We start from the raw sequence: 11,279 nt of genomic DNA on the forward strand, positions 1-11,279 counted from the left end.
AATAATAATGATCGGGTCCCCATCTCGATCGTCTCCTAGCAACCATGCATAAAAATCGCACCGCATCCGCACTTGCTTGCGGATGCTTGCGATTTTCACGCAGCCCCATTCACTTCTATGGGGCCTGCGTTGCGTGGAAAACGCACAAAGAGGAGCATGCTGCGATTTTCACGCAACGCACAAGTGATACGTTAAAAATCACCGCTCATGTGACACAGCCCCATAGAAATGAATGGGTCCGGATTCAGTGCGGGTGCAATGCGTTCACCTTACGCATTGCACCAGCGCGGAAATCTCGCCCCGTGTGAAAGGGGCCTAAGAGTTATAAATATAGATTATATCCGGTGTGTATTGACTCAGACTCCAATGTTCCCCTATGGGGAAAACTCAAAGAACACTCACGAAAATTTCGACATGGCTGACACCTAGGACTTTTTTTCCCCATAGGAAACTTAAAAGGGATATTCCCTATACACAGACTATTAGATCGGTGAGGGTCCTACCTCTGAGACCCCCACCGATCACAAGAACGGGGGCCCCGTACCCCCTGCAGAATGGAGTGGATGGTCCGGCATGCGCGTAGCTGCTCCATTCATTTCTATAGGAATTCCGGGCATAGCCGAATACAGCGCTCACCTATCTCCAGGATTCCCATAAAAATTAATGGAGCAGCCGCCCACATGCCCGACCGGCCACTCTGTTCATTTAAAGGGGCTGCAGGAGGTACAGGGCCCCCATTCTTTTGATTGTAGCGGTAGGGCCACCACCAATCTAATCTGCTATTCACTGTACGCTTAAAACTCAGCTGAGCAGTCAGTGGTGTACGGAGTACGGACTGTGAAATTTATGAATGAGAAGCAGCAGCTTCTGCCCGTACCCCCTGGAGGATTACTAACTCCTGGCATAGTATATGGGTACTCAGTACCCATGTACTATGCCAGGATTAGCTGAGCTGAGCGGGCTCCTGCTTCCGCCTGCTCCGCTAAGCTAAGAGTCCTGCATGTCAGCACTTAGAGCAGGCAGAAGCAGGAGTCGCTCCGCTCAGCTAATCCTGGCATAGTACATGGGTACAGAGTACCCACGTGCTATGCCAGGAGATAGTAATTCTCCGGGGGGTACGGGCAGGAGCAGCAATGTGCTCTCCTGGCTGTACTCCCTGCGCTGCTGCTGCCCATTCATAAATTTCACACTCCGCTGAGCCGTCAGCAGTGTCCGGAGAAATGAGCTTTAAAGCGCACAATTCCCTGTGAGCTTTGGGGAGGTAAAAGGTTAATAAAAATACAAAATTAATTAATAAAGTATATTAAAAAAAGTTTTATTAGGGCATTAGGGACATCTTATTAAAATGTATTAAGAAGGTTTAGTTACTCTTTAATGTAACTGGAATACCAAGCAGCACACATAGTACACAGCCGGCTCCCAACTCAGACAACTCATATCCTGTGGTCGGGGGTCCACCCTTCTATCAGAGGAACCTGTGACAACCAGAGACTGAATGGAAAGGTGTTTGGCTCTGCCCGGGAGTACAGGGACACCCTCATAGGGAGCCACCTCTCCATTAGGTTTACACTTGCAATCCTACAATGCTCATCATCATCTCCACATCTGAGGACTTCCGGTAGCTACGCAAAAAAAAAACAAAAAACACAAGCACCTACCCCGTACGCGACTGCCCAACTTTATCACATAGGTCAAGGATTTGCCCCCAGTCCTCGGCCGTGTTGAGTTCACTTGTCGCTTTCTCTGTCGTGAAAAACAAAAGAAGTTTTAACATCATTATGAGGTTTCCCACTAACCAAAATTGCCAATTTGAAGGGATTGTCCAGCACGGGGGTCATGTACCGTATACAGCCTGTGGTGAGGACCGAAGTGGCAGCGCTGGGAATTAATTGATGGTGTATGTTTAGTTATTATTTGACACACATGTAGGGGCATTGTGGAGGATTTCACATACTGTACATCAGACAAACCCTATATACGGTATTATGTAACACAAATCTCTACAACATATAACACATTTATGAACCGATGGATGAGGGGGAGAGAAGGGATCGTTTGCAAGCATCTATTGTACAAGACTCCATGTCTTAGGTCCCAGGGTTGTCACTATACCAGAATTTGGAATTCAATTTTGATACCAAGTAAAAGTATCGATACTTTGCCATAAAAAAAAAAAATACCCACACATTATTGTGAGGCGGTACTTGATGGGGTCACTTACTATTAGGCCTCATGTACACGAACATATTTTTTTGCCCCAGTCCATTCTTTTTTTTTTGTGGCCCGTATGCAGAACCATTCACTTCAATGGGGCTGCAAAAAAACGGAAATGACACCATGTGCATTCTGTATCCGCATGTCCACAAGTCTGTTCCACCAAAAAAAAAATTGAATGGACGTCATCTTCTTTTTTTTTTTTGCAGATCAGTGTGTTGCATACTGTTGTGTGCATGAGCTCTTAATGTGAGGCACATGGAGGTCCAAATTGATATAACCCATGTGTCTCACATTAATAGTACCCCATCCTCACACACAGGACATAATGGGGTTAATGCATGAGATACATGATGGGGGTGTTACTATTAATGTGAGGCACAACGTTTCGTCAATATGGACCTTAATGTGCCTCATATTAATCAACAGATGACCCCATCATGTACTCTCACATTAACCCCATGTAAGGAGGTACTTGATGGGGTACTATTAATGTGAGGCACATGGAGGTACTAAAGTATTAATATACCTGTATATAACATGCGCCTTACATTAAGGCCTCAAGCACAGGACCGTTCAGTTTTTTTGTGGTCCGCAAACCGCAGGATCCGCAAAAAACAGAAAGCCGTCCTTGAGCTTTCCGCAATTAGCGGAACGGAACGGGCGGCCCATTGTAGAAATGCCTATTCTTGTCTGCAAGACGGGCAAGAATAGGACATGCTATATTTTTTTTGCGGGGCCTCGGAACGGAGCAACGGATGCGGACAGCACACGGAGTGCTGACCGCATCTTTTGTGGCCCCAATAAAGTGAATAGGTCCGCATCTGAGCCGCAAAAACTGCGGCTCGGATGCGGACCCGAAAAATGGTCGTGTGCATGAGGCCTAATATTAAGTGACATCATTTATCTTCCATACTGGCAACATTGGGGTTAATAAGTTGCATTAACCCTAAAGTTCCTCTATGCTGCTGTCTTTCCCAATGGGCAGAAACCTGCAAAAATGAGTCTGTGAAATGCCGCACCATGTGCCCAGGCTGCAGGGGCCGTGTGCCATCTGCTTGTGGCATCGTCCAGTTGCTGCAGCAGAGACTGGCTAACATGGCGGACAGCGGGCAGAGATTTATCTGTCTGGCATGCGTGCCTATATGTTCTCCACCAGAGAGGCCGGAGCTTTTTCCCTATAGTGCTACAGTGTGCAAAACCGACCACCGCTGCTGGATTGCAGGGTGGTCGTAACCATGGAAACAAGCAGTCTATAATGTGGTGGAAAAATGAATGAATGAAGGAGGCAATATGGACGATCGCAATACAGTAGTCAGTGCCTGGCATTCACTTTGCCTACAGGATAAATGCCATTTGCTGAAGTGACAACCCCTTTAAGAGATCTGTAGAGAGTGAAAGAAAAACCACACAAAGTAATTAACCTAAGGCGTGCAGAATAACGAAGGAGGACTTCTTCCACACAAGTTGACCACAAATGGACGCACACACCCAAGTTAACTGACCGCTAGCATAACAGGCGAGAGCCCCTGGGTAATTTGCGGACACAGACTTCCAGTATCTCTCTGCACTGCAGGTAATTCTATATACCGCCATACAATGAGCCCCTATACTGCGCAGCGCCTGCATACAGCGTGTACCGCCTCCGCCAGGCTTCGCTTACAGTGGACATGATAAATAGCTTGTCATGTTCAGGTTGCCTAATGTACACGACATCCAAGGAAACAACAGCGAGAGCGCTTCTGAATATTCCTCTGCCGCTATCGGGCCCCCAGACCGCGCTGCAGAGCTCGGTGGGGGCCCCAATACACTCGTCATTAGGAGAGACTTCACCGTCAAATTATTATACATTACTCAACCATAAAACATGGCACCATCCGTAAATGCTCATCCTATAATACAGAAAACTATATACAGCAGTATATCGTCACAATTACAGCGGCACTGTGGTGAAGTGCGGCGGTTTAGGCAGCGGTAGCTACAATTTTGTAGTAATTTCTACAATAACCCTCAATCAAAAACGTCACCTGCACAGCAGTGCGATTTTCAGCCGTCCGACAGAGGCTGCGGCACATTTGAGCCTGTTTTTAGTCTAAAAAAAAAATATGCTGTTTTAGACAGTCTTAATTTTATTTTTTTGCATTTACTACTGAAATTGCGCCTGTTTCAGTAGCTTTTGCGCCTCATACGACTATTTAGATTTATTAGACGAAGGGCTTATGCACATGGCAGTTGTCGGCCGGTGCCCTTACTGCGACCCGCAAACAGGGAGTCCGTAAAATCCACCGGCGGTTTGTGCACCACATCACGGATGTGGACCCATTAGCAGACCTGCTAAGAGAATCATACTTTCCTGCTTTCCGGCTCCTTTGCGTCAAGGCCTTGACCACTGCTCTGAGGTCTCTGGATGTAAACATACAGATTGAAGCCGGTGCTACTAATGACTGGCCGCGGCCAGTTTGAGGCTGCTGCAGCCAATCGCCGGCGGCAGCAGTGACCCGTGGTCATGTGACTCACAGTGGAGCAGGTCACCACTGCAGCCAGCGATTGGGTGTAAACCTCGTGTTTGATGCTGCTGCAGCCAATCGCCGGCCGCAGCAGTGACTTGTGGTCATGTGACTCACAGTGGAGCAGGTCACCACTGCAGCCACCGGTGACCCGTGACCATGTGACTCAGCAGCCAATGATTGGCTGCTGCGGCGTCAAACAGAAAGTTTACATCCTGGGAGTGCAGCCGAATACGGGGAGAGAAGGCGAGTATGACTCTCTTCACAGGTAGCAGCTAAGTCTCATTCGCTTGCATGGGGCTAAGCCGTTGCGAGCTTCCATTAGCTGATCAGTAGCGCGCTGGAACACAAATAACCATGGAGTTTTGTAGTCGAAGATAAACCCTTTAAAACTGAACCGGCATTAAATGTATTCATGACAAGAGGCTTCTCCCTGGGAGGCTCATCATCCGGCGCTAGCCTACATGCTGGGTGTAAGGGAAAACTCATTCCAAGATTTAATCTTCAGAATCGGCCACCAGTATCAGATCGGCGAGAGTCCGACACCCCGCACCCCTCCGATCAGCCCCGATGCTGTCAGTTAGCTATGCGGTGGACGGAGCCGATAACGTCACAACCGCTCCCATTTTTACCTTTCGGCTGCCTGCACACCTGGCGGAATATTTGTGGTTGTTCAGCGCGGATTCCTGGGCGGCATAAAACAGTACCAGCAAAGTGTATGAGATTAAACCGCATCAAATCCAGACCGAAACCGTTTTTGGGTGCAGAAATGCATAGAAAATTGTGCGGCTCTTCCGCACCTGTGTTCAGGTAGGTACCCTTATACCGCAGCCAAACCAGAGAGTAATACAGAAATCACGTGTCAGTGTGTCCTAGGAGATTACCCGTCACCACTCGGGCTGTAAGACAGCTGGCTGCAGAATGTGCCCTCTGCCAGAATGTGCCCTCTGCCAGAATGTGCCCTCTGCCAGAATGTGCCCTCTGCCAGAATGTGCCCTCTGCCAGAATGTGCCCTCTGCCAGAATGTGCCCTCTGCCACTGCTGTCTCTTCAATAGTAGATCAGGAAAACTAAGGCTGTAGTCACACAATGCAACAGAAGTTTGTTTGGTCCAAATTTGCAGGGTGTCAGGGCATGCTGGGCATAGTAGTCTCCGGAGTACCACAGGTTGGAGACAAGAGGAATGGAGGACACGCCGAGCATTGGCACGAACGGGGGGCTCTGGCCAGGTTCCTATTACGGTCATCCATCAGCAGGTTCTTCACAATCCCAAATACCCGATTCTTCGTCTGGCTGGTTTCTTTAGAGAAGACCCGTCTGGTTTAGTAACTACCTGCATCCCCCATGTAATAACAATCCCGGAGCCTCTATTCTTAGGACTCGAGGTTGTGCCGTCCTTCTATTATTCCTAATGGAATTTTATGAATGAACTACAAGAAATGGGCTGCAGGCAATGCATTCAGAAACTTCTAGTAGGAGTAATAAAGTAATGACAATACAGAGCGATAAGAATAGGGTCTCCAGCATTGTTATTACATGGGGGATGCAAGTAGTTACTAGAACAGACCGGTCAGGACGGGTGCTCTTTAAGAAAGCTCTAGAAGTCTGTGAGGCAACGGAGAGGAAGGACGGCCATTTCCTTTAAGAGTCTGACATTCCACGGTGAGGAGGGGGCACCCATCGGCGGAGACCAGGAGCACGGCTGCTTGCAGGGCACTTGTGTGACATGGTGACACTCGAATCTCATGCAGGTGGTACTGGCAGGGGCTGCGCATAGACCCCAGAATACACCAACGGACTGTACACTATGGGGGACATTTATTAAAGGGGTTCTCCAGGCTCTCCTATACTGATGACAGGTCATCAATATCAGATCGGCGGAGGTCTGACACCCGGCCCCCCCGCCGATCAGCTGTATGGGGAGACAACGCGGGCAGTGCGCACGTGCCGTCTCCTGTCTCTTCCTGCTCACAGTGGCTTTGCCATAGACAGCAGCGGTGAGCAGGAAGAGAGACGGCACGCGCCTGAAGCCCACAGATAACGCCAGTCCAGGCCGCTTAACCCGCTAGATGCCACCGTCAACAGCATCCACCGCATCTAGGCACCACCCGCTCCCATGAATGCAATCATAGGGTGCCGACTCTTCGTCATGGCAGCCGAGCGCCTATCAAAGCCCCCGTAACCGTACGCCTAGGAGCCTGTGCCAGAAGCATGACCTAATAGCCTGACTGGTGAGAAGACTCTGCAGGAACCATTACCCTGTCAATCAAGAAGGAGTGGGAGGGGCCGACAGAGGAAGCAGGAGGAGCAAGGGTGCACAGAGTGGCTTGGGACCACCCGCGTTGCACTTAACTGCTCATTTGCATATGGATTAAAAGGTACTTCTCCTTCAGAACGAAGCAACGGATCACTAAGTGAAAGCTATCGTTACGTTCAGCTGAGCTAGCCCTACAAGGTATTGTGCCTGGTGTATAGTGAATGTCCCGGGGACAGGTTCCCTATAATACAGAATGTAAATCCTTCCCAGTGACTGCAGATATGGAATCTGATGCAGTCGCTGCCACATCCAGCATCGGATTACCATCTGCTCCTGACACATGAGCTCCCATAGGAGCATAGTGACACAGGTGTGGAGCACGCCCCTTCAGATCAATACCCTGGGGGAGGGGGTTATACATTACATCAAGTATCTCCCCGGAGAGGGAATCCGCTAATGTGGTCAAATAGTAAGGCTAGGTCTACACGACGACAATAAGTCGCGCGACACATAGAGCACAACTACACTGCGACATTAATGTCGCGCAACAATTTTTATAAAGATAGTCTAAGGCAGGCATGCTCAACCTGCGGCCCTCCAGCTGTTGCAAAACTACAACTCCCAGCATGCTTGAACAGCCTACAGCTATCAGTCTACAGCAGGGCATTGTGGGAGTTGTAGTTTCACGACAGCCGGAAGGGCCGCCGGTTGAGCATGCCTGGTCTATGGTCGCGCCGATCTGATATTGATGACCTGTCATCAATGCGACAGTCACAGAGAAATTCATCTTGAATACGTTTTTTGTGACTGTCGCAGTCGCAGCATGTCACATGACGCAGTGCGACACTATAGACTGCCATTATAAAAATTGTCGCGCAACATATGTTGCAGTGTAGTTGTGCTCTTTTGTGTCGCGCGACACATGTCGTCATGTAGACCTGGCCTAACAGGCCTGACGGAGGGGATGTGTTAATGCTTTTACCTGGGACCACCCATCACATGGTGTCTCCCCCGCAAGACTGGCCGAACGACATGCCTGATTCAAGCCAACTCTTGGGATTTAAAGGGGATGTCCATTATTAGAATAAGAGCGCCGCTCTAATTTAATTAGGTTCATGAATGAAGTATTAGCCAAATAAGTTTGCCGGTTTGAAAATTGGCGCTGTGACTGCTGTGACCAATCATGGGGGTCTGCCAAAATGAACTGAAATTTGATCAACCCCTCACTGGTTCCTAGGGACCTGATGCCACCGGCTGTCACGGGGAGCCATGATAGTGCTGCCCTGTACATACGTATGCAGTCTGCCTGCTGTCCAGGGGCGTGCCAGCGTGCATGAGCCCTAAAGGTGCCCCTCCGGCAGTAACGGCGTCCCCTGGCAGGACAGCACATGTCTGATGGTGAATGAATAGGATAGGACTTTCTTCCGTTTGGCCCCTGCACTATAAATCCCATGATATAAATCTCCGTGCCGCGCTCTGTGGCTCCATTCATGCATCAATTCCCGCGTCTGTCCGGAGAGATAAGCCCCCTCAATGCCCGGGACTGCGGATCCACCCCAACAATTGTCGTCCTGACTTATTTATGGACCGGCATTGTGTCCGCTGAATGTAGGGCTTGGAGAGGACGAAGCAACAGGGGCTGCTCAGCAGAGACGGGGCCAGGAGGATTCCACAGAGGAGAACAACTTCTGCTACCGCCAGGGCGCTGGGCATCAGATCGCTCATGCCACCCTGTAACCTGGGTCTTATGACAGTCCTGGAGGGGGCTACACGGGGGATGCAACAACTATGGAGGAGCGAAGGTCAGGAGGAAGGGGGTGAGACACAGGCAGAACCTCTGGAGATGGTGCCTGTAATGTAGACTGTAAATGGCAGGTCCGCAATATACAGGCACTGGTGGTGCGCCCCCCAATGGGTCAGAGATCCGCAAGATATGGCAAAGATAGGTCCTATCAGGATGGGGCTCCTTTGGTGGTGGTGGGGGGGAAGGGGGGTCAGGTTGGGACTCCACTGGTGGTGGGGGGGGGGATTGGCAGGCAGGGACTCCTCTGCTGGGGGGGGGGGGGGAAGGGACAGGTTGGGGATCCTCTGGTGGGGAGGGGGCAGGCTGGGGCTCCTCTGGTGGTGGGTGAGGAGGGGGCAGGCTGGGGCTCCTCTGGTCAGGGGGAGGGGACAGGCTGGGGCCCCTCTGCTGGGGGGGGGGGAGGGGACAGGCTGGGGCCCCTCTGCTGGGGGGGGGGGGGCAGGCAGGGACTCCTCTGCTGGGGGGGGGGGAAGGGACAGGTTGGGGATCCTCTGGTGGGGGAGGGGGCAGGCTGGGGCTCCTCTGGTGGTGGGTGAGGAGGGGGCAGGCTGGGGCCCCTCTGCTGGGGGGGGGGGGGCAGGCAGGGACTCCTCTGCTGGGGGGGGGAAGGGACAGGTTGGGGATCCTCTGGTGGGGGAGGGGGCAGGCTGGGGCTCCTCTGGTGGTGGGTGAGGAGGGGGCAGGCTGGGGCTCCTCTGGTCAGGGGGAGGGGACAGGCTGGGGCCCCTCTGCTGGGGGGGGAGGGGACAGGCTGGGGCCCCTCTGCTGGGGGGGGGACAGGCTGGGGCCCCTCTGCTGGGGGGGGGGGGGGGACAGGCTGGGGCCCCTCTGCTGGGGGGGGGGGGACAGGCTGGGGCCCCTCTGCTGGGGGGGGGGGACAGGCTGGGGCCCCTCTGCTGGGGGGGGGGACAGGCTGGGGCCCCTCTGCTGGGGGGGGGGAAGGGACAGGTTGGGGATCCTCTGGTGGGGGGGAGGGGTCAGGCTGAGGCTCCTCTGCTGGGGGGAGGGGTCAGGCTGGGGCTCCGCTGGGAGGGAGGAGACAGGTTTAGTTCCGCTGGGCGGAGGAAGAGGCTGGGATGACACAAAGGCTGAGGCCGGCATGTTGATATCTTACCTACATCAGGATCAAAGGGGTTGGATGTGAAGAGAGGCATGGCTGCCGGGCGGCAGGTTCCGCGCTGGATGAGGACTGGTCTCAGGGGCTCTGGTCGCGCTCTCTCCGCTCCGCCTCCTCTACCACAGCATCCGATCTCGGGAGAGGCCACACAGCAGCAGCTGCCCGGACGGGGATGCTGATCCTAGAGCTAAAGGACCTTCGATGATGTCACGGTCATGTGATGAGTCACGTGGGTGGGAGGGGTCACGCGGGTGTGTGGTGGCTCTGAGGGGCTGAGGAGCGGCCAGTGTCTGAGGTGTCTGAGTTTGATAATGTGGAGACAGTGCTGGGGAGGAGGAGCGGGGAGCTGTGTACTGGGAATGTAGCAGAGCTGTACGTGTGTAATATGAATGTAGCAGAGCTGTATATGTGTAATGTGAATATAGCAGAGCTGTATGTGTGTAACGTGAATATAGCAGAGCTGTATATGTGTAATGTGAATATAGCAGAGCTGTATGTGTGTAACGTGAATATAGTAGAGCTGTATATGTGTAATGTCAATGTAGCAGAGCTGTACGTGTGTAATGTCAATGTAGCAGAGCTGTACGTGTGTAATGTAAATGTAGCAGAGCTGTACGTGTGTAATGTAAATGTAGCAGAGCTGTACGTGTGTAATGTAAATGTAGCAGAGCTGTATGTGTGTAATGTAAATGTAGCAGAGATGTATGTGTGTAATGTGAATATAGCAGGGCTGTATATGTGTAATGTGAATGTAGCAGAGCTGTATATGTGTAATGAGAATGTAGCAGAGCTGTATGTGTGTAATGTTAATGTAGCAGAGCTATCTTGCTTAGTGGTATAGTGCTATAAGCCTGTATAATATATATCCCCAAACAGGGGCGTAGCCAAAGGTTTGTGGACCCTGGTGCAACAGTCCAGCTTGGGCCCCCCTTCCCTCAATTCTTGGCCCCCCCTTCCCCAATTCTTGACCTAACTCCTTCCCTCCAGCCAGCATGCACTCTCTATAATACTTATGCAGCACAAGGGTCTTTGGGCCCCCTCAGGCTCCTGGGCCCAGTAGTGACCGCTACCTCTGCACCCCCTATAGCTTCTGATACACAAATCTCCTGCCCTGTAAGGCCTATTGCACACGGCCGTTTTTTTTCCCCGTTTACTGGCCGTTTTTTGCGTTCCGTATACGGAACCATTCATTTCAATGGTTCCGCAAAAAAAACTGAATGTACTCCGTATGCATTCCGTTTCCGTTTTTCCGTTCCGTTTTAACATAGAACATGTCCTATTATTGCCCGCAAATCACAGTCCGTGGCTCCATTCAAGTCAATGGATCCGCAAAAAAAACGGAACACATACGGAAATGCATCCGTATATCTTCCGTTTCCGT

The 11,279-nt window shown here is 51.5% G+C and overlaps 1 protein-coding gene across 3 annotated transcripts in view; it reads right to left on the reverse strand.

The window, feature by feature from the left end:
* The window catches only part of STAM (signal transducing adaptor molecule), a 68,383-nt gene extending 58,290 nt beyond the window's left edge, over positions 1-10,093 (reverse strand). For all 3 annotated transcript variants that reach the window (XM_044293352.1, XM_044293353.1, XM_044293354.1), the window contains exons 1-2: positions 9,896-10,093; positions 1,659-1,743 (exon numbers count right to left, since the gene is read on the reverse strand). In XM_044293352.1, the coding sequence (XP_044149287.1) occupies positions 1,659-1,743; positions 9,896-9,935 (125 nt within the window). In that variant the 5' untranslated portion in view covers positions 9,936-10,093. The remainder of the gene's footprint in view (positions 1-1,658; positions 1,744-9,895) is intronic.
* Between the last annotated feature and the right edge of the window lie 1,186 nt (positions 10,094-11,279).

The sequence above is a fragment of the Bufo gargarizans genome, chromosome 5 (assembly GCF_014858855.1).
Source record: "Bufo gargarizans isolate SCDJY-AF-19 chromosome 5, ASM1485885v1, whole genome shotgun sequence".
Classification (NCBI taxonomy): Eukaryota; Metazoa; Chordata; class Amphibia; order Anura; family Bufonidae; genus Bufo; species Bufo gargarizans.